The 25164-nt window shown below is 35.2% G+C and overlaps 1 protein-coding gene across 2 annotated transcripts in view; it reads left to right on the forward strand.

Moving 5' to 3' along the window:
* Positions 1-12478: 12478 nt before the first annotated feature.
* The window catches only part of vps8 (VPS8 subunit of CORVET complex), a 140597-nt gene continuing 127911 nt past the window's right edge, over positions 12479-25164 (forward strand). Inside the window, exons 1-11 of one of the 2 annotated variants that reach the window (XM_048197107.1) lie at positions 12479-12674; positions 13020-13088; positions 14243-14373; positions 14501-14597; positions 16887-16919; positions 17013-17067; positions 17315-17320; positions 22080-22204; positions 22330-22416; positions 22499-22566; positions 23358-23511. In XM_048197107.1, coding sequence (XP_048053064.1) covers positions 12603-12674; positions 13020-13088; positions 14243-14373; positions 14501-14597; positions 16887-16919; positions 17013-17067; positions 17315-17320; positions 22080-22204; positions 22330-22416; positions 22499-22566; positions 23358-23511 — 897 coding nt within the window. In that variant the 5' untranslated portion in view covers positions 12479-12602. The remainder of the gene's footprint in view (positions 12675-13019; positions 13089-14242; positions 14374-14500; positions 14598-16886; positions 16920-17012; positions 17068-17314; positions 17321-22079; positions 22205-22329; positions 22417-22498; positions 22567-23357; positions 23512-25164) is intronic. The other variant, XM_048197108.1, reaches the window with a different exon arrangement.

Raw genomic sequence — 25164 nt, forward strand, 5'->3', positions numbered from 1 at the left:
ATTTGACACACAGCGGTGCAGGAAGAGCAGGTGAGTAATAAATAACTGAAATTGTTCATGGGTGATGATAACAAAAGTCCTTTTTCTTACAGATGGCTGATGGAGAACTGATAGAGCTGGCAGATGAAGCACACACCTCATTCGACTGGTGTTATTATTATCAAGTGATGAATTATAATAATCAATAAATGAAATAATAAAAATACCAGTGACAACATAACACTGTCCCAATTCTTGAAAATAAAATATTTTTTTATCACAATCTAAATCAAAGACTGCTTCTGACATTTGGTACATTATGAGAGGTTGTGTTGTGTTAAAGCTTATTTTCAATAAATGTCTGCAAGCAATTGCAAACACTTATTGTCTTTATTGTTCAGTCACTGACTGAACAATAAAGACATATATTCCTTTGTCATTGCAGCTTGGGAGAGTATCCCAGCTCATATGCAAAGTGGCACCAAGCTGTGTGCACTGATGTGCAGACAGGTTTCTTTGACAAGCTGAGCTGTGAAAAAGAGAGATGCATTCAGCTGGAAAAGGTATTTTGAAGGAGGATTATCTCAGATCTAACCGAGGAGATGCTCTACACTTATACATGTCTACTAAACATGTATATGTACACACAAACACACTATTCTTAGGAGTACAAAAGCAGTCAGATCTTTGTATTAAATGGTCTGTGCTGCTCAGGAACAGTTAGCTGATTATGTTTTGTTTTTTTTCTTTCCCATCTGAAGTCTTCCCTGAAAAGGCTTAAGTCCAGTCATGTGACTGAAAGATTCTTAAATTTCTGTAGAAATGGTGGTCTCTGTCAGCTTAACAAAACCTACTTCTCTAAGAAGTGACAAATGGATCTGGATGCCTCTCAGAATCTTTGTAGAATCAGAAATCAGAGCAGAGGGATGCTCATTATCATGGTTAAAAATGATTAAAATGACTGGTTTTATTTTGAGACTGTTTTGCATGATGAAAACAGTTGACCATGTTTACATGCAAATCAGGTCCATATTTTGTTTAATCCTTTAGTCCAAACTGTTTACATGCTCTAGAGTTACTGAAATATTCATGTAAACATAGCATATTCAGAAGAAACTACATGGGCATTATTTTCATGCACTGTAAAAAAAAAAAAGGGAAATGTTGAGAAAACTTAAAAATTCAATGCAATCTGATGCATTTAGATTGTTAGAGTATTAGAGTATATACATTTATCAGAATTATGTCAATCAACAAATATTAAAAAAAAAAAGAGCTCTGAACAACACAACAAATAACTAACAATTATAACAAAACAACAACAAAAGTAATAAAAATAAAGTCAGGAAGCAGCAACACAATAATCTGATAACAGTAACTGCATTATTTTTTTCATGCTACAGTGCATGCTGGGAACTCACACCTTAACCATTTTATCAGTAATGTTCAATTTGAAATTCTAACGAGCTGGAACAACATTTGGGGGAATTTTGTTTGTCTAACATGAGTATTTATGTAGTTTCAAGTAATTCACATTTCTTATTTGTGACTCAGAAGGTCTTGTAAAATTGAAAATATGTCTTTGCTTTTTACAGTGTGCTATTCTCTTTGAGATAGACTGGATATGCTCGCTTATGCCATTTTTCATGTTGCATAATTTTGCACAGTAATTTAATAAACTCTGTGAATTCTCATTCACGTCCTTGACATACAAGAGTGAAATGAATTGCAAAATGTAGGCCATGATGTTTCTTTTCATTTTCTTTTAAATTGCTTTTAATGGTTTGCATGGTTGTTGAAGAAATTCATTGTTCTTCTTGCTACTAAAATGTATTTAAGTCCAACTTTTCACAATTTTCTGTATAGCACCACCCAGAATTACCTTTGTACACAGATGTTCAGTTCAGTGTATTTGTGTTCAGTTACAGTCTGATAATTTTCTACATAAGGTGTTTACATGACTCTAAATGATTATGTCATCTATGCAATTCAGATTTTTAGAAACCTTTATTTGGCTTAACTGAGTTATGACAATCAGCATGTTTACATGTTAAACTAATGAACTTATTAAACATTATGTTGATCGATGAACAGATCTTTATTTAAAGTAAATTAAAATGCTTACAAATGTCATTAAACTTTCAATTCATATGATCATGCACTTCTACAAATGTCATTAATCTCGTAACATTTACTTATTGAGTTCAGGTTCTGTTGCAAAACACTCTTGCTACTATTGAGGTGTGATACGGGTAAGCTTGGGGACAGGTTTGGTGGTACGGGTAGGTTTAAGGGTGGGTTAGAGATTAACAATGTACAGGGGTCAATTTGATTACTATAAAAGGAACACGGTTCAAACTGTTTATATTACATTGTTTTAATGAATGAACAAGAATTTTCTTGAAACATTGATTTGTTTTCTCCTGTTGATGTATGATTCAAGGAATATCATGTTTAAGCATATTTTATACTAAGGGGTGAGGTAATAAAAACATGTTTGCAACCAAATTACAATTATGTGGTGTTGTTACTGTATGTCTTCGCATTTAGCTAAACTTAACTCTTTACAGAAACATTTTTACAGTAGCTAAAGATCCAGTGCAAGATGCTAAATGATTAATAATAAACATTTAACATTTACAAATGATGAACAGTTTCAACTTTAGGCACTTTTTAGGCACTTTTTGCCATTCAAAATAGGTACTAAATGATCAGTAAAAGTTTATAAACATTTACAAAGAATGAATAGTTTCAACTAGATTGGGTACTGCGAAACATGAACAAATAATTAATAAATGATTTGTAAAAAAAAAAAAAAAAAAATTATCCACATCAAAACAAACTAAGACCAAATATATGAATTACAGACTGTGGTTATGAGTTAATGAATAATATGTTATAGTGTGTGAAGTGCATAAAATAACTATAACTTTTTTGTTTTTTTTGTTTAATGAGATTGTTAGCATTTTATTTACATTAAATAACGATCTGTGAATCATTATGTCCACTTTAAGGTTTATTTAAACATTAACAACAATGTTATATAGCTATTTGAATATGTTAACTAATGATCCATTAAGCATTTTATAATGTTTGTTAATGGTTTATTAATGAAGCTTTTAAACCAAAAAATCTGTCAAAATTATTTGTAGATTTTGAAAAAAAGTTAATGAACATATGATTTGAAAGTTTAATGACATTTTTAAGCATTTCAATTCACATTATATAATTAACCCATTTGTGCCCAAATTTTTCTGAATGGTTATAGTGTCCTATGTGAACATGTTCTGCATTTATTTTCCCCAGGTTTTTGTTTTTTTTTCTTAAAAAACGTGTTTGAATGTGCGGCAACTAGTTGCCGGTGGGCAAATATGTTGTATGCACCCCTCAATGTAAAATTTTAATAGGAGGAGAACATTTATGCATCTAACTCAAAATAACTGCTTTCAACAGATCAACAGATCAATCAAAGTTGAAGAACATTCGAAGTGAACACAAAAAAGCTGCATCTAACTTATAATCTCTTGAATATGAAAACAAAACAAACAACAAATCCGTTTGTTTTAAAGTGGTGGAACATAGTGCAGAACAAAGTGCAGCCGTTAAGTTGCTCCAACAGAGCATTGTGAATTAAAAAGTTAAATTACATTGTTCATTAGAAAAAATTACATCTATATTTGACCCTGGACCACAACCCAGTCATAAGTTGCATGGATATATTTGTAGCAATAGCAAACAATACATTGTATGGGTCAAAATTATTGATTTTTTTTTTTTCTTTAGTACCAAAAATCATTAAACATGATCTTTACTTAATATCCTAATTAAGATATTTTGTAAATTTTCTACTGTAAATATATAAAAAAATATTTTTGTGAGTGGATATACATTGTTAAGGACTTCATCTGGTCAACTTTAAGGCAATTTTCTCAATATTTCGATTTTTTTTGCACCTTCAGATTCCAGATTTTCAAACAGTTGTATCTTGGCCAAATGTCATATCATAACAAACCATAAATCAATGGAAATCTTATATATATTCAGCTTTCAGATGATGTATAAATCTTAATTTCAAAAAATTGACCATTATTACTGGTTTTGTAGTCCAGGGTCACATACAACAAACAAACAAAAAAATAAATAAATTAAAAAATAAATAAGTTAACAAATAACAATATATAATATATAACAATATAAAATATTATGAAAGCAAAAAGCACTAAACAAGACCAATAACCTTGATTTATTAACCCATTAAACACTGTATACCCCATTTCCCCATGATATAAGTCATTTGCCCACCGGCAACTATAGTTGCCGCTTGGACTTTTGACTAAGTATACAAAAAATTACTTATTATTTGGGAGGGTTTGCCTTCGCTATGCTTCCTGGAAGTAGGGGTTGGAAGTTGACAGCCTCATGTCACAGGAAGGAAGTCAACACCTTTTTTTTGTTCTTGAAATTCTTTATTTGGATGTTTTCTTGCATGTCATTGAGAAATAAAACATGGAAAACATCTAGAAAAAAACGTACAAAAAGAAAATGACGACCATATACTGTGGCAACTATAGTTGCCGGTGGGCTGTTCATTAGTAAACATGATCTCATATTTCTAGTTATGTGAATATATATTAACTAATGATCTGTTAAGCATTATCTAATGTTTGTTAATGATTTGAATGAAAGTTAATATAAAGTGTACTTTACATGCTTTACAGATTATGAATTCCAATTAATATTAGTAAATTATGTTCATTGAAACAATGTAGTCAGTAATGTACATAATGATCATCATGATTATGATATGATGACTGCATTTTACACAATTTTCAAGGAATGCTTCCAAAAAATAAAATTATTTGGACCCTGATGACATCTGACATATTGCTGATGGAAAATGGTTTAGTAACTGTACCATTACATTATTATTTAATTTTTTTTCATTTAAAAACCCATATATTAAGCATTTCATAATATAAAGAATTATATTGCACAAACTTCAATATCTTACGAACTTGTGAAGAAACTTGAACCAGATTTTTGTAAAAGCATGTCTCTATTTTGAAGGATCAGTGGGTTTGCCTGCTTCAGCCTTTGGTTATAATTATAATGCATTTGCTCTTTCTTTCTGTATATCTTTCCCTCTGTTGCTTTCTTTCTGACACACACTCACTAATAAACACACACACACACACACACACACACACGCACAAACACACACACACACACACACACGTTCGTTTTTGTGAATTGTGGGGACATTCCATAGGCGTAATGGTTTTTATACTGTGCAAACTGTATTTTCTATCACCCTACACTACCACTACCACTAAACCTAACCATCACAGAAAACTGTGCACTTTTACTTTCTCACATAAACTCATTCTGTTTGATTTATAAGCCTTTTGAAAAGAAAGGACATGGGGTTATGTCCTCATAAGTCACCTCTTTTTGTAATACCTATGTCATACCCATGTCATTATACACATTTGTGTCCTAATATGTCACAAAAACAAGCACACACACACACACACACACACACACACACACACACACACACACACACACACACACACCCCTTATTCCTTCTGTTCCTCTAGGGACATTGGAAGGCCAATTAGTGCTGCTAGTATCTCTGGTCCTGTGTTAAAACTGTCTCTGCTCAATTAACAGTCTACCAGAGAATTCTTCATGAATTATAAAGCTCTCTTCGTTCAGCCAGATGAAATGATATCTGATTCCCTCAGGTGTTTCTCCGTTCTACATTTAGTGAGTTATTCTGTCTTGATGAGTTTCGATTAGAAATGTATGTTTCCGCCCCCTCTTCTATGGTGTTTTGTCTTGAAATAATATTTAATAAATTGAAATAATGATGTTGACATTTGCCATGCCATAAGACATGTTTTGTTGTATGCCCCCCACAATAAATCTATATACTAAACTTTTGCTCTATGCCTTAAATTGAGAGATTTTTCACGGATATCAGTTCAAATACAAAGATGAAAATCCTTCTATTTCCTCCTTTTCTAATTTGTGAAAATGTGAAAATTGACATGAATTTTTGAATATTTGATATATTCCCATTTTGGGGAATGTTCCAACAAGCATTTTTGTGTGCTTCAATCATTTGTGATCTAGTAGCATAGCTCATCACAAATCACAAATGTCCTTAGTTTTCCTGAAACTTTATGGCCAGACCTTTTTTTTTTTTTTTTTTTTTTTTACTTTAAAATCTGGACAGTTTATATAGATATATATTTATGTAGTGTGGCAAAAATATGCCCTTTAATCACTCAGTCACTCTTGCGATAATTGCTCATTGTTTCTTTGCTCGCCTTTGACTCTGAGTCAGTCTTTCTCCCACAGTCCCGTCTGCTCACCTCTCTTTTATAGTCCATCCTCTGATCAGCGTTTCTGCCTCACTCATCTCTCTACTCTCTTTAATGTGGCTCTCACTTAAAGATCTCAGGCTCCTTTTGGGCTTTTCAGATTACACCTGGCATGGCCAGTCACCACCTCATTATACAGCATGCAGCTGAGCTAAAGGGCCACTTTCTTTCACCAAAATGAACAGAACAGAAGAATTTCTTGCATAGAGAACCTGTTCGGTCAGATGATTTACAGGTTTTTGGCAAATTCCGTCAAGACTCTGAACTGAATCATGAATAATAGATTGGCTCAGCTGGCTTGATCTAGAAGCCAGTGAGAATAACCTTGGATGTGAATTGTGAATCATGGTCAGAATACTTGTGTGTATGTGTGTGTCACCATGGAGACATTCCCAGTTTCAATTTCCGACCACTGACAGATTCACCTTCTCTTACTCTTGCAATGCTGGCTACATCTCAAACCTGATCATCTCTCTTGAGTGTCTAATGTGGAAAAAACACCTTGGGTTTTCTCAGGTGCATATGGAGCGCAGAGCAATATGTAACAGCAGTCTGAAACACTTTTCTATGTCTCTCTTTAATTATACGCAGCTGGATTTCTGAAGAGGTTGATGGTGTTCTTGATAAACCCTAACCATAACCCTGCCTCCTCATAATTGCAATTATGTTAAAATGAGAGCTTTTCAAATGAAAGAATTGCCTTGTGGTTGATGTGGGTGGCTTCAAGGATCATGCATTTAAGGAAAACTCATACTGCAAACATTCTGTAGTAGATATTTGAAGACAATTCTTCTTATTTATGCTGTAAATATTATGACGCTTGCTAAGAGGGTGAGAGAAAGAGAGGAATAAGACATTTTTAAATCAGGTTTACAACTCCTAAAAATCACTTTGTAGGCAACATGTCATAATTATGATTCTGAATTAGTATGTAGAAACTTCCCAATGTAACATTATGCTAGACACTTCATTGGGGTATTAGCAGGAGGGACATGTTCATTCTAGCATTTGATTGGACAAAAATCTGTTTTGCAAGATGAGTCATTAAAATGTTGGGCTTTTTTCTAAAAGATAAATTCTATATATAAATATTTTAAATATGTACCTACCTGAATATAAATAGCACACTATTGTTCAAAAGTTAGTATGTTAGTCAGTTTTTTTTTAAAGAACTTTTTTTTTTTCTTCAACAAGAAAATTGACATTTTACACGGTTATAAAAACATCAAATAAATGTTGTTCTTTTCAGCTTTCGATTCAGAATCCTGAAAAAAGTTTATTATGGTTTACACAAAAATATTAATCACAAACATTTTCACTGATAATAAGAAATGGTTCTTTTGCACCATATCAGCATATGTGGCCCTGGACCACAAAACCAGTCATAAGTCTGATCCCACATTTGTAGCAATAGCTATTGTATAAAATACATTGTATGGATCAAAATTATGCCAAAAATCATTAGGGGCCAGTTGTTCAAAAAGTTTAATCTGGATCAGAATGATCTGGATATGGAAATACCATGTTTTGCTATCCAGGATCAGGTAATCCATCTTACTTTTGTGCTGGTTTTTCAAAGAAAAATTGGATTGGATCACCATGATCCAGATACACACTTTTCCAGATTACCAAATCTGGATTACCAGTGCTCTACAGAGCCCCTAAAGGGACATGATGATAGAGAGAATATGGGTTTTGAATTAAATATAATATTTTTGTTGGATATTTACAGCTGCTTGGGGATTGTTTTATGGCACCAAAATCTTTTACTTTACAGTAGGTTACCAAAAGGCTAAATATGTAGGTTAATGTCTAATTTATTTAACAGTTAAACTAATCAAGAATGTGTATGTATATTACATGATATAAATGTTGTATTTTTTGACCAGTTTTAAAGTTTTACTACATTTTCCTCCTGGAATCCACCTTGAAATCCTACCCCCTGTTGGGATCGGGATAATCCTGTTTTTTTGGATCAAAGTTATCCAAATCCTACTGACAAGTTTTGAACAACATAAACAACACAAACAAAAAGGTTTGATCCAGATTAAAACTAGGATTGGATTCCATGATCTAATCTGATTTCAGAATCCCTTTTTCCTTTTGAACAGCCCATTTTAAAAATTTGATCCAATCCAATGGCCGAAATCCGATCAGATTACTTTTGAACAACTGGCCCTAGGATATTAAGTAAAGATCATGTTCCATGAAGATATTTTGTAAATTTCCTACCGTAATATATATAAAAAAATATTTTTGTGAGTGGATATGCATTGCTATGGACTTCATTTGGGCAACTTTAAAGGCACTTTTCTCATTATTTAGATTTTTTTGCACCCTCAGATTCCAGATTTTCAAATAGTTGTATCTCAGCCAAATATTGTCGTATCCTAATGAACCATATCAAAGTCCCTTTAAGACAAGTCATTTCACTCGGCGGCCATCTTTGAAACGCCTCTCGGGCATCCTGGGCATCATGCAATCTCTTTGAATGGGGAAACATCAAATTCTCCAAAACTGTTCGCCAACCTTACGATTAAATTTTATATTTGAAATCGCCAATGAAATCTAACAACAACCGGCTCATAAATTTAGTTTCTAAACGCTCGAATCATGAAAAAAAAAAAATGTATTTTTCAGGCTGGATCAAGCTAATGCGCATGCGCAGACCTAAATGACTGTGTCAAATGAATGTCTGACTGTCCTAAATGAATGTCTGACTGTTTCTATAGAAACCGGTGATTCTAACTGCCGCTGAAGTGACGCGATGACTTTAGCAGTCGGCGATTGGCTTTTATTTAGAAGGCGGGACTTATTCCGCCATATTGCGCGTTACACTAGTTGCGTCCCAAATGACGCACTATACACTATGCACTTATACACTATGTAGGCCTACTTGTGCACTATGCACTCATCCATGTAGTGCGTGAATTGTATAAGGTTATTTTGTCATTTAACAACGGAGTCCGATCCTCCCTTCCCCTCCACTACGTAATTAAAGCTGCGACAGTCGAGTGCACGAAGTGTCCAACATTCGTTTTTTCCGTGAATTTAGTGCATCATCCGGGTATTTAAAGTGCACTTTTTCTTTTTGGAATTCTATGGTGTGAACGCACTACTCGCACTATTTATACTTAAAAACGTCATAGAATAGTGCACAAGTACGCGAATTGGGACACACCTACTTTCTCCCATTCAAAACAATACGAGTGACACGTGTTGTGTTATTCTATAGTCTTTGACCATACATCAATGGAAAGCTTTCAGTGTATAAATCTCAATTTAAAAAAAAAAAAAAAGACCCCTATGGCTGGTTTGTGGACCAGGGTCACATATTAGAATGATTTCTGAAGGATCATGTGACACTGAAGACTGGAGTGAAGGTAGCTGAAAATAATTTGAATAAATTACATTTTAAAATATATTAAAAAAAAATTATTATTTTTTTTTTTTAATTGTAATAACACTTCACAATATTGCTGTTTTTACTGTGTTTTTGATCCAATCAATGCAGCCTTAATGAGCTTAGAGTCTTCATTTAAAAACAACAATAATAAAAAAAAAATCTTACAGACTTCACATTTTTGAACAGTATACATAATACTGTTTAAATTTTGGTTTCATATAGACTTCACATGAACCTTCACACATTTTGGTTCGATTAAAACAAACTGGTGTGATTGCTCCGTTTGTGCTGTTCATTTTGAAAATAATACTATTGTAATGTACTTTTCACAACCTAACCCCTGTTCCCTCTAAGCCTACTTTCAGTATCAAAGGAACTCTGATGGTTAGTCAGTTTGCATCATTGTCTGATGGGGCAATAGACATTTCCTACCTCTTCAAGCATGTCTTATTGTAGATCTTCCATAAATCAAGTCATGCAAGCATTCAGAGCTTACCAGATACAGCACAATGTGAATGTTTCTTCATCCATTTCACAGAATGGGTAAACCTGTGTTCCTACACCAGCACAGTTGAGGTTCGGAATAACAAAGCTGACATGACAACCAACAAACACTGGATCCTGTAGTCAGATGCAAGCTTTAAAACAAATCTAAAATAAAAAATCCCACAATGAAATATTGAGGGGAAAACCGAGAAACTTTGTTTAACTAAATGAAGAGTCTTGATGGCTCTAGGGCTCTGAGCCAAGGGGTAGGCAACCCATGTCCTGCAGAGTTTAGCTCTAACCCTGAAAAAAGAAAAAAAAAATCACCTGCCTTAAGCCTGGAAGACATCCTGAAGACATTGATTAACTGGTTTAGATGTGTTTGATTAGGGTTGGAGCTAAACTCTGCAGGACAGTGGCTCTCCAGGACCGATGCCTACCCCTGATCTAGACTGCAATACAATATATAATGCGACTGCATAAACAGAAATCTGGTCTTAAAGTGATCGTAGACCAGTCTTTACAGTCTTTTGGAGATGCTGCATAAATATGTGCATGAGGTTGACCGTGAACCAGAGCCAGAAACACCACCCTGTCTTTGGATTCCTCTCCAGATCTTCTTTCTGCCAAACAGAGCTGTGTACGATCATCCATCTGTGACTAACAATCAAATAGCCTACTTCTCTTGGAACCCTGAGAACTGAAATATCTCTAAATGAGAGAAGGTGGTATCTCACTAATTCTATTGCTCAAGACAACAAATGAACACTGTTGATTGTTTATCATAATCATATAGGCCTACAGTAACTGCTCTGTTGGAATTATATTTTCACACCTCTTCCACATATCAGAAAGAAACTGAATGGAACAGTAACATTGTGAGGTCTGTCATTATACCGCACAGAACCAGTGTCCTTTTTTCAGAGCAATGAAATGACGAGGTTGACATTTGCCTGCTGTCTCTGGTGTATCTCTGCCAGCAGATGAAAAGAGGAAAAGGTCTCTCATTAACAAAGGATGGGTTAGTGTACCATATCTAGCTCATGCATTATACACTATGGTATAATTACCCTACAGTTTCATACTCTAAAAATTCCTGGGTTGTTTGAACCCATGTTTGGGTTAAATATGGATGAACCCAACCGTAGGGTTTCAATTTTAATTTAAAAATTTAAACCAATGGTTGACTTTGTCCGTATTTGACCCAAACATAGGTTGAAAAAACCCAGCAATTTTTAGAGTGCAGTTAGGTAGTTTTTCAAGAGAAAAGTCACTGCGATTTATACTGATGTGACAGTAAATCCAATCCGACCCAATCAATTCATCAATAATAATAATAACTATTATTTAAAGGGAGTGCACTGTGTGAAAAAGCAGTGTGAAAGCATTACCATGCACTGTTGTGAGGAAAAGTTGGTGGGCCACAATGGAATTATATGGAGTTATGTGTAAATAGGAATGGGATCTGATTCACATGTGCATTCTAACTTTACACTATGGCATATGAATATTGTTTAATTGTCACAAAAGACAATACAAACTATTTCACAGTTACACACGTTTCCAAACTGGGCAAAGGTTTTCAAAAAATGATGTGTTCTCACTGTCTGCATAAAGTAAACAATTTAAATAATTTCCGAAATGCTTAATCACAAACGCATGGGGGCAGCAAACCTCTGCATGAGACGACCTGTCAAATTTGTCTTGTAAATGATATTCAATGGAGAAGCTAAAATGGGCTACTTAATAATAAAAGCTATTTGTTAATAAGTAATAAGAACTATTTGTATTAAAGCAGTCAGTGTGGTCTAGCTAGTGAGTCATGATTTGTAGGCTAATTACTTCTTACTTAAGAAATAATTAATAATTTATATAAATTGCCATTATTGTTATTATTATAATTTATATTTTGTAGGGTACGAACATAGATACAACTTTTAATGTCCACGTTGTTTTGTTTCACTATAAAAAGGCCAAAGATGTAAAACTGAAGTGAAACTGCAGCTGAACAAAACAGGCTAGTAGTGAAAAGAAAAGTAAAACAAAATTTAAACTAAACGCAAAGCAAAACAAAACAATGCATACAAAATAATATAATAATATTACTATAATAATTATAGACACTAATATTGTGCGATTTAAATTGAAATTAACATTATATTGTAAGTCTTAGAATAATTTCAAAACAGGAAGTGGAATGGTTACGTATGCCGTTAAGTCCCGCCTCTTCCGACACTATGGAGGATGTAGACTGCTGTTGCAGATCATTCTGGCTATGACTACAGCTGATAAACATTTCATATAAATGATATTACACCGGACAGCTGATCTATGACTGTATAATGGCTGAATCTCCAGACAGTCGCAGTCTTGTTTCTGCGTCTTCACAGCTCAATTTAATGGAAATAGAGGCGGTAAGTCTGAGCTGCTTCAGTTTTTGTCTCTATGGGTTTGATTTTGTTTATTATTTTAACAAGCTTCGTGTTGTACTTAATGACACTTTACTCATGCACCGTTTGATATCTCACTGCGTTTAATGTGTTTTTGTTTTTCTTAGTCAATTAACGTTAGTTCGTGATTTATGTCAAACGTTTTTGTAAATGTTAATGTTATTTATTTATCTTTTTAAATGTTAAGCTGTTATTATGTACAGTATGTGTGGTAAGAAGCCTGAAGTATTCACAGCGAAAAATGGCAGTCATTGTGTTACTTTGATACATCATGTATGTATTAATATTAAGCATGTATTTACCTCTTAGATTGATGATAAAGAGTTTGACATCCCTCAAGTGGACACGCCTCCGACCCTGGAGAGCATCCTGAATGAGGTCAGTATGTCAGGTTATCGTTTATACCTTCATAATCATCTTACAGCAATCTGTTAGATTTGCAGATAAACAGTCAAAGTTTAGGGCACACCTACCCGCTCTTTAACAGGAGTATTTTATACACTTCAGATTCAGAATAGTAGTAAAAGTCATTAAAACTATGAAATAACATAAATGGAAGTATGTGAATTATGGGGTGATCAATATGTTATAAACAAATTAAAACTATATATATATATATATATATATATATATATATATATATATATATATATATATATATATATATATACATATATCCACTAATGTCCATTTAAATGATAATTAAAATGGTTTGTAAAGAAGTCATGTAATTACTTTCTTTGAAGGTTTGGGGTAGGTAAGATTATTATTATTAATTTTTTTTTATAGCTTTGAAGGAGGTCTCTAATGCTCACCCCAGCTGCATTTATTTGATTTATTTATTTTTTTTAAATACAGTAAAAACAGTAATATTGTGAAATATTATTATAATTTACAATAATTGTTTTCTATTAACAACTTTTAAAATATAATTGATGCCTTTGATGGCATATTTTCAGCAGCCATTACTCCAGTCTTCAGTGTCAAATGATCCTACAGAAATTATTCTAATATGCTTATTTGATGTGAATCATTTCTTATTACTATAAATGTTGAAAATTGTCCGTTATGCTGCTTAATATTACTGTGGAAACTGATACTTTTTTTTAAAAGGGTACATTATGAATAGAAAGTTTAAACACTGCATTTATTTGAAATAGAAATATTTTGTAACATTGTAAATGTAAATGTATATATTGTCAATTTTACTCTTCAAGCTTACTCTTCCTGACCCGAAACGTTTAAATGATAATCTACAAAATGCCATGCCGTGATAATCTAAATTTAGTTATTTTTGTCCAAACTTTTCACTGGTAAAGTATGCATGCCTCTTTCTTATTATATAAGTATTTCACAAACCAAAAAATAGCAAAAAAGTAATATTTGGTGCTACCATGTTTTTTGGACTTTGTGCTTTGCAATATAATGAAATATGATGGTTTTTTTTAAATGGTAAGATTTATAGTCTTTGTTTTGTAATAGTGTATTTGTTTTAATATACTCAATATTTCAATTGTTGCTTTTGTTTTCAGCCTGAAGATGAGGATGAGCCATTTATACTAGAGGACACGTGTCTTTTGAACACAGAAAACATTGATGCCCACTCGTGTGAGACCTCTTCTCTAGCCAGCTCTGACAGTGGTGACCGCACACACTTAAAGAGGAACGGACACTTTCTTTACCTGGCTACACATTGACAGCACATGCTTTATATTGATGTTGTGATGCATGTTTGTGATTGAATATAGTATTTTTCTATTTAGTAATTAGTCTGTGTATGTCTACCTCAGGAGGAGGAAGGCAATGGAAACTAATGCTACAGTACATGGATCTGTTCTTAGACGCAGTTTGCTGAAAGGCATCTCAGCCCAGATAGTATCTGCTGCGGTAAGAGCAATAATACTTTATCTACTGGCTATACACTGATGAGCCAAAACATTATGACTAGTCACAGGTGAAGTGAATATCGTTGATCATCTCCTAACAAACCCACATATTAAACGTGCCCTTGATTCAAAAATTGAATTTACCTTGGCATAGTTAAATAACAAGAGTTCAGTACATGGAAAAGACATACAGTGAGTCTCAAACCCCATTGTTTCCTCCTTCTTATATAAATCTCATTTGTTTAAACGACCTCCGAAGAACAGGCGAATCTCAACATAACACCGACTGTTACGTAACTGTCGGGGTGTACGCCCCAATATTTGCATAATGCCAGCCCATGATGTTCCCAACATTATAAAAGGCATTAGACAAGGGCAGCCAGTTAACGTCTGGAGCTGCACACAGCCGAATCATCAGACTAGGTAAGCAAGAACAACAGCGAAAAATGGCAGATGGAGCAATAATAACTGATATAATCCATGATAGCATGATATTTTTACTGATATTTGTAAATTGTCTTTCTAAAAGTTTCGTTAGCATGTTGCTAATGTACTGTTAAATGAGGTTAAAGTTACCATCATTTCTTACTGTATTCACGGAGACAAGAGCCGTTGCTATTTTCATTTTTTAAACACTTGCAGTCTGTATAATGCATAAACACATCTTCATTCTTTATAAATCTCTCCAACAGTGTAGCAATAGCCGTTAGCCACGGAGGACAGCCTCAAATTCACTCAGAATAAAACTTTAACATCCAAATAAATACTTTACTCACATAATTCGAAGCATGCATGCAGCATGCATGACGAACATCTTGTAAAGATCCATTTGAGGGTTATATTGGCTGTGTGAACTTTGTAAATGCGCTGTAATATAGTCGACAGCTGGTGTGGCAGGGAGCACGCGATTTAAGGGGGCGGCGCCGAGTGTAAATCAGTGCATTGTTAATGATGCCCCAAAATAGGCAGTTAAAAAAATTAATTTAAAAAAATCTATGGGGAATTTTGAGCTGAAACTTCACAGACACATTCAGGAGACACCTTAGACTTATATTACATCTTGTGAAAGAACGTTCTTGGGCACCTTTAATGCCTGGGTAGATTAGATGGTAAGCAAACAATCAGTTCTCCTAATCAAAGTGTTGGATGCAGGAGAAATGGGAAGGAATAAAGATCTGAGTGACTTTGACAAGGGCCAAGTTGTCATGGCAAGGCGACTGGGTCAGAGTATCTGAAACGGCAATGCTTGTGGGTTGCTCCTGGTCAGCAGTTGCGAGAATTTACCAACAGTGGTACGAGTAGGGACAAACCACAAACCGGTATCAGAGTGCTGGGCACCACAGCGAAGGCTATCCCGTCTGGTCCAAGCCAACAGAAGGTCTACTGTGGCACAAGTCACACAAAATTTTAATGATGGTTATGTGAGGAATGTGTCACAACATCACACTCTGCTGCGTATGGGGCTGCGTAGACACAGACCAATCAGAGTGCCTATGATGCACAAGGCAGTGGAGGGAGTGTGATGCTCTAGACAATGCTCTGCTGGGAAACCCTGGGTCCGGCCATTCATGTGGACGTCAATTTGAGGTGTGCCACCTACCTAAGCATTGTTGCAGACCAGGTACAACCCGTCATGACAGTGGTGTTCCCTGGTGGAAGTGGGCTCTTTCAACAAGATAATGCACCCTGCCACACTGCACACATCGGTTTGAAGAACATGATCAAGAGTTCAGGGTGTTTCCCTGCCCTCCAAATTCCCCAGATCTCAATCCAATTGAGCATCTGTGGGATGTGCTGGACCAACAAGTTTGATCCATGGTGGGTCCACCTCACAACCTACAGGACTTGAAGATCTGCTGTTAACATATTGTTGCCAGATACCGCAAGACACCTTCAGAGGTCTATGCCTCGGCAGGTCGCCACTGTTTTGGCAGCACGCAGTGGACCAACAGTAGGTCATGATGTTTTGGCTCATCGGTGTATGTTATACTATACTAAATATGCCGTGTGTAATTACTGTGTTTATGTTGTACATATAATAACAAAATTAATGCATTATTAAAAACTACACTTTACAGCAGTTATGATTTTTTTTAAATTTAATTCATTTTCATTCCTCAGTTCAAATTCAAGCATTGTCAATTCAGTTTTGAATGGTGCACAATCCTGTTTTAATAATTCAAAGCTATAAATCAGAGGCTCTTCCAAGAGAGATTTCCTCTATGCCCGTGAAATTGTTTTGTTCTCTTAACTTTATTTCTGTTCTTTTACTCTTTCGATTTCTCTTTAGGATAAAGTTGATGCTGGCTTGCCTACGGCAATAGTAAGTATTTGACTTTCTTGTGTTTTCAAATTAATTTTAAATTTAAAAAAAAAAAATGTTTTCCTCATGTCTGAAATGCTTTTGTGTTTGCAGACTGTTTCAAATGTGATTGCTGTAGGGACATCACATGGTCTGGCCTTAGTATTTGGTAAGAACATCACTCAGTTTTTTGTCTTGTTGTATTAAAGATGATGGACACTACAGTGGAATTTATTTAAGATTTTTGGCAACAATGTTGTATGTTTAATCATCTATTAATCAATTGAGATTTATCACAGTGCTTAACATAAAATTGAAGTTTTAGAACTCTTTAAATGTACTACTATTATAGTATGTGTTTGAGTGTTTTAAACTACTATTTCACTGCCTTGGCTTGTCTTGGGTGGATTGTTCAGGAAAAGGTAATGTATTAATACAGTACCCATTTTTTAATATCACAGTTTTTAATTTTTTCCATTCCATCATTATTAGCATTGCTATGCAGTAATGGCCGTTTCACACCGGATGCTTAAGCAGAGCTAAAGCGGCACAAAAGCTGCATGTGTCTATTGTACTTTCATACTGGCTATTTTTAATGCACAGCTGAGCTGAAGATTATTGTGTAGTCGTCTGATTATCGTCAGCCTGTCACTGTGATGCAATTATGTCTCCCCCCCCTTCCCCCCTCCAATACACACACACACACACACACACACACACATATATATATATATATATATATATATATATATATATATATATATATATATATATATATATATATAATATAAGATGTTAAACCATATAGCATTCTGTGTAGTTTATACAGTATGGTAACATTAGTCTTCAACTTAAAGATGCTCCTGTGTTTTTTTTTTTTCTACTGATAATACATTAGTGTTGTTGTTATTGTTGTTGTTATTGTTATTATTATTATTATTATTATTATTATTTTTGAACACTACTAACAGTGGTCCACAACAGTATTCCTAGCCCCCCTCCCCATGTAGGCTAATAGCCTTCCTCTGATGCATCTGCTGTAATGACAAAGTTTTTATTTTTTTATTTTTTTTTATTTAAAGAAAGTTATTGTTTCTGTGAGTGGATTAAAATAATCAGCTACAAAATAATGCAATTAAAATAATTCAATTTCAGGAGTCCATAAGTTTTAAAGGGGGCGTGATATGAGAAATCAAATTGGCCTCGATCTTTTGACATTTAAGAGGGTTTGTACCATAAAAGGGTTAGTTCACCCAAAATTAAAAATTCTGTCATCATTTACTCGCCCTTGTGTTGTTCCGAGCCTGTAAGACTTTCGTTCATCTTCAGAACACAAATGAAGATGAGATTAATAAAATCTGAGCCAGTTCTGTACCCTCCATTGACAGTAGAGGTCTGCACAGGCTTTAAAGGTCCCGTTTTTCATGGTTTTTTGAAGCTTTGATTGTGTTTATAGTGTGCAATATAACATGTGTTCATGTTTCGCGTGTAAAAAAACACAGTATTTTTCACATAATTTACTTATCTATATACCGCTGTTTCCACTGTCATAAAAACGGGCTGATGACTTCCTTGTTCTATGAAGTCCCTCCTTCAGAAATACGTAACGAGTTCTGATTGTGCCAGTGGTTCCTGTGTTGTGATTCAACAGCAGTTTAGCACTCCTTGCCCGGAAAGGTCACGCCTCTTACCTTAACGTGGAGATGCATGCGCTCAGTGTTATTGTAAACATAGTTTTACATGTGGATTATAATTTTCAGGAACTGAGTTAAACATAAATTGTAACCATTGATCTCTAAGTACAGCGTCCCTGGGAAGGCCAAACAAAGGTGATTGGACTGCGGGATGAAAATAACAGCGTTTCGACGACATGGCGACAAACACACTCTACAAACGCTCTTGCTCTTCTCCGTGGGAGCGCAATAAGACCACGCCCCCTTTTTTGTGTATTCCTGTGGGCGGAGGTTAGTCAAAAAACTGTTTTAGTGACGTCATTAAAGAAGGAAGTAGAGGGATGTAGTCCAAACTGGCCGTTCGATGTAGGCGACTTCTGTTAAATAAAATATCTCGCTTGGCATTGAACTTTGAGCTTTAAAATTTTACAGATTTTATTTATACTCTAACAACAACATTACACACTAACTAAAGTTTGAAACCTGGGATCACGAAGAACGGGACCTTTAAACTGATGCCTGAACCCGGCCCGTATCCGAGATCGTTTGACCCAACCCGAACTCGAACGGAACTGCTATAGTTTAACCCGAACCCGAAATCCGTCGCTATGAAGATGTACCATTCTTGCTATCACAAGCCAAGACAGCTTTGTAAGACCTACACTGCACGTAACTGCTGAGCTATTTATTTAGTTGAATGACAAGATCATATCGTACAACTTTTAAATAGACGTAAACATCAGGCTAAGTAGTAGAAAAGATGCACAGAGGCCATTTGACATGCTATCGCGCCTCGTTTCATTCTGCACTCAGTCATGTATTATGTCGTACAATGTTTTAAACATTTAAATACACATATCAAATAAAATAATACAAAATGTGTATGATATAATGTTTTAGATGATAGTAGCCTACTCTTGACAAAGCTGATTTCTGAGAGACGCAAGAGAAATGCTGCTATTTGATTTACGAACTCGCTTGGCTCATTTTATTTTATTTTATTTTATTTTATTTTTCCCATTTTCTACATCATAAAATAATGGGTCTCAAGCATGTGTACGCACAAATTTGTGCATGAAATCTGCGTAAAAAATTTTCATGAACAAATGATGATTCACCAAAAACTTTCGTAATAAAATTTATTCTAAATTTACAAAAAATAAAGAATAGGAACAACTGAAACCACACATGCGCAAAAAGCACATACTTGTGCTGCCTTAAAATCGTGTTAAAAAGTTATAACGACTATAAATATATTAAATTATATAATTATTTAATATATATACAATTATGTAAAACATTAATAGTGCAATTTAATTTCATCTTAAATATATTTCATCATTGAAAAAGTAAGAAAAGCTGCATTATAGCTTCAGCTGCAAGGTTTCTTTGAATAACGCAGATATATGCGAATGTACTGCTAATAAGTGGTCTGTAATCTGGGTCTGTATGAAAGGTGTTTATTGAACTGGTTTTGAGAATGGCACTGCTCGAGGATCTGGCGAGAGTGTGTCTGCAGAGAGCAGCATATGTTTGAAGAGAGTGATGAAAGGTCGTGTGGAAAGCCTTTATATGGAGATGGTTTGGACGTTTTATGCAAATGACTAACCTTGAGCACACAGCTGCTCATTTAGAATACTCCAAATTCACTAACATTAGAACAAGATTAAGAACAAGTTCATGTATGTGTTTTGAATTAGGTAAAGATTCTGAAGTTCTCCTGTGCGTACAAATACAAAATAATCCACGCAATTATTAGTGAATGAGACCCATTTTTTTTACATTATGTGACCAGGTGTAGAAATCACACTTAAAATTAGGCTACCTTATATGTCCATGCTTTCCAAGGGTGTGCAAACCCTGTTTTTTCAAAGACAAATATGTTATTTTAAAGCTTATTTTTGTTTTATTTTAAAATTTTTTATGTTATATTAAGGCCTCCTGGGAAGTTTGCTGAGGCCCCCTAGTGGACCCAGGACCCTTGGTTGAGAACCACTGCTGTAGACATACGCCAATCAGCTACAACATTAAAACCACCTGCCTAATATCACATTGCTGTCAAAACAGCTCTAATATATCGAGACATGGACTTCACAAGACTTCTGAAAGTGTCTTGCGGTATCTGGCACATTAGCAGCAGATCCATTAAGTCCTGCAAGGTGGGGCCTCCATGGATCGGATTGCTCAGTCAGATTGAAATCTTGTGATTGGAGGGAAGTTGTTATATTCCTCAAACTATTCCAATTTTTATTTTTCATACCAACTTTTTCAGTGTGGCAGGGTGCATTATCCTGCTGAAAGAGGCCACTGCCATCTTTGAAAACATGGTCTGCATCAATCTTTAGGTAGGTGGTACGTGTCAAAGTAACATCCACATGAATGCCAGGACCTAAGGTTTCCCAGCAGAACATTGCCACAGCATAACACTGCCTCCACCAGCTTACCTTCTTCCCATAGTGCATCCTGCTGCCATCTCTTCCTCAGGTAAACCACACACAGGCACCTGACCATCGACCTGATCTAAAAGAAAACGTGATTTATCAGACCAGGCAACCTTCTTCCATTGATCCGTGGTCCAGTTCTGATGCTCATGTGCCCATTGTAGGCACTTTTTTATGGTGGACAGGTGTCATCATCGGCACTCTGACTGGTCTGCGTCGACGCAGCTTCATTTGCAGCAAACTGTTAAACACTGTGTGTTCTGACACCTTTCTGTCATGGGCATCATTAAGTTTTTCAGCATTCTGAGCTACAGTAGCTCATCTGTGATTGCACCAGATGGGCTTGCCTTCGTTCCCCACATGCATCAAAGAGCCTTGGGCACCATGACTTTGACACTGGTTCACCAGTTGTCCTTCCTTACACCACTTTTGGTAGGTACTGACCACTGCAGACCACAAACACCCCACAAGACTAGCCATTTCGGAGATGCTCTGACCCAATCATCTAGCCATTTCTATTTGGTCCTTCAAAGTCAGTCACTCTGATTTTTTTTTTTTTTTCACTTCCACCTCCTTCCAACACATGAAATTCAAGAACGGACTGCCTAATATATTCCAAACCTTGACAGATGCCATTGTAACAATATAGTCAATGTTAGTCACTTCATCTGTCAGTGGTCTTAATGTTGTGGCTGATCAGTATATATGCTTTTACGGTGAAATTGCCACTTGGCCAGGAGCGGTGCATTGGGACTTTGCTTCAACATGAACAGCACAGCAAAAATTTGAAATGATCACAGCACTGCTTCTTGTGTTAATGCTCTAACCGGTTAACATGGGTGCCAAAAAACACGTGCTGCTTACATGTCTAGTGTGAAATGACATAAGAGCATGCTAAAGCATCTATTTTTGTGGTACAATATTATGGGCTGAGAAGATTGCCATGGCTGTTTGCACGCTTTTTGTTTGTTTGTGTTTTGCTTGCGGCTGCGTTTGCATGTATTATTACAAAAACAATGCGTAAATAAATGCGTTTTCCTAATTGGTACAGTATATTTTGATTTCAGATCAGAACCAGGCTCTGCGTCTCTGCCTGGGCACCACAGCGACAGGAGCGGAGTACGGGGCGGTGTCAGCTCTTAGTGTTAATCACGACTGCACACGACTACTGTGTGGTTTTGCCAAAGGACAGGTGAGTGGCAACAAACCTTTAAACTGACGAAACAATCTCGATCGCAAATAACTTTCATAATGATCAGATCAGGTAAAATGTTTATGTACATATTTATGGGAAGTGTCCATTTATTCCTAATGTAGATCACCATGTGGGATCTGGCCAATGGGAAGCTGCTCCGCACTATCACAGATGCCCATCCACCTGGCACTGCTATACTACATGTGAAGGTTCTGCACAGCACTTTTGTCTGTAATTTACACACTGTTGTTCATTGACATTGAATAAAGCACTTTTCTTTCTCTTATGCAGTTCACTGACCACCCGGCACTAGCTGTATGTAATGACAGTGGCGGATCAGTGTTTGAGCTGTCATTCAGGTGAGATGTGCTTTATTAAACTCAAGATATGATTAAATACATTGATTCCGTTTATTATTAAATGTAATAAGCTGAATCTGATTTGATAAATATGATATTGTAACATTGTAGTACAGATAACTGGTGGGCAGGGGGCAGTAGAGCTTCATCCACTGTCTGACAATAACCCATAGGCTGATACTGTAAACTAAAAATAAAACCTAAAACATCATTTTCATCTCTTGAATTCATGGTGTTCCATTCAACACATTCTTTGTAAGCTCTTTACAGGCCATGCTTCCTCCATAAAATATGACCAGAAAATACTAAGAAAGTCTTTCAGAAACAAATGAATTTTATTCAGGATTCTAAGCAGAATACCAAGCCTATTTTTAAAAAGGGTTTTCATATTTTAATTTTAGGTTTTTCTTTTTTTGCCCTAAAAGTTTCTTTTTGTTTGTTACATGAAGTTTGTTGTTCCAATATTACATTAAAAAGTATAAAAAGATCTGACATGATTTTACTTATTCATTTTTATTTTTCTCTATTCTGCCAGTGGCTAAGAATAGAGCTCTGTCGCACCCCTCGACTTAATCATTCAAAGTCCAAGAGATGCCAACAGAAATCAAATTATCTGAATCCGTATTAATTGATGAATACTGTTATCACTGTAGTCTTTCATGCCTTATTGGAAGAGATTTTGCTATCTTATCAAGGTATCTTATCATTCACTGCTGTAATGCTGGGACTCTATTACAGTACTTCAGAATTATGAATGTGCTCACGTTCTCTCGCTCTCTCTCTCACTCTAGGAGGGTAATGGGAATGAGGACGTGTGAATCCAGGTGTTTATTCAGTGGTTCTAAAGGTGAGGTTTGCTGTGTTGAGCCTCTACATGCTGGACCTGAACTGAAAGATCATCCCATTACCCAGTACTCCCTGCTGGCCATGGCATCACTCACTAAGGTATACTCATACATGCAGTACAGTCCACTGCTGTCTACTCACTCCCTAAAAGTCTAGGCTTAACTATTATTGTGTTATCTAAATTATTGTGTGGATGTGTCATTATTGCAAAGGCTTTTTTTTCAGTTGTTTTTATTGTTATTTTTTGTAAAGCCAATATTTTGTTTTCTTTAAGTTTTAAATTTACATTTACTTTAAAATTATGCCTTTAGTAACAAATGTGAGTGTTATTAATGATCCCAAACCTCTGTATAGTCCACCAAATAAGGGAACCTTATATTTCACACACGCTATTTTTAATTGTTGGCTAATGTAGAGATTCATCAGACGGATGTTTTTGGTTATTAGATGTGTGTGTGTTTGCTTTATTTATGCACCGTAGCTCAAATACTGCATGTGAGAATATACTATCAGCTTTACTTGACAAAAAAGGCTTTGATTTTGAATTGGCAATATCAGATGTACTGATATTCATGTACTGATCTCCAGAAAATTTTCAATTGGCATTTTCTTTTCATCTTACCTCCTGTATGATGCCTAATAAAATAGTGTTTATAACTGCACCACTGCTTTGTGAACAGGGTTAACTGCAGTAGCCTCTGTATTTCTGCTTTCCCATAAGCACCACCTACTATCAGAAAGTGCATTTGCAGTTTCCTTCAACCCGTCTGCCGTTTTTGTTCAGTCCAATTATATATAACATACATACATAATTTTATTAAACTGAAATGTGAGGTTTAGCATTATATAAATCTTTTTTTTTTTTTTTTTTTGTCAAAATCGTGTTTTGTTTGAACTGTAAAGTTGTTTAAATTCTAGTTTTTACAGTCATTTTACTTTTTAGGATATTACCATAGATATTGGTAGTGTTTTGCTACCTAAACAATATGTAGTTCTATTCTAATATCAGAATTTTCTGAAACTATTTCAACTGCTGATTCCAAGAAATCTTATATTTTTATTTATTATTAAAGTGTGCAGTGCTGTTCATGTTGAAAAAAATAACTGGTCTGCATCATGCTGTACAGTTGGTCATGCTGCACTTTCCATTGGCTCATTCAGATAATCAGCTGGTTCAATTGGTAGCATTGTTTCATCCCATTCTTGTGTTTCCCAGGTGTTTCCCATAAAATGTCTGCACATAATCAAATACAATTTTGTAATTACACCAATGCAATCCAAAATGTAGTTGCACTGGCAGGAAAATTTGCAAAATTGGACAGTTTAGTTACAGTCTGGAGCCCTGGTTCATTTACAGCGAGAATAAACATGGTTTGTGCCAAATGAAATCTCTTGAAACTGAAATAGTTTGTATTTTTTGGCCCTGTTTTTTTGGCCCAGTGTTTGTTTCATGTGTTCAGCGGTCAAATAACATCTCTGCTACTCTTTATACTTTCACTAAATTTTTCCTGTTCAGCCTGACTTAGTGTGTTGATGCAATTCAATATTGATACATTTCAGTCTTTGGTTTTTGCTTACCTTTTTATGATAAACTATTTTTATGCTGTGTTGGGTTGTCACTCTATGTAAATATTGGGTCTTTAAGCTCATACTTTAAAATAGGACAACATTTTGTCAACAAATGCTGTCAACAAAAAATTTCATTCAGTCAAAAAAAACTGTGCATTGCAAAGATATCAAAGTTATCATTTC

Source organism: Megalobrama amblycephala, linkage group LG7 (assembly GCF_018812025.1).
Source record: "Megalobrama amblycephala isolate DHTTF-2021 linkage group LG7, ASM1881202v1, whole genome shotgun sequence".
Taxonomy (NCBI): Eukaryota; Metazoa; Chordata; class Actinopteri; order Cypriniformes; family Xenocyprididae; genus Megalobrama; species Megalobrama amblycephala.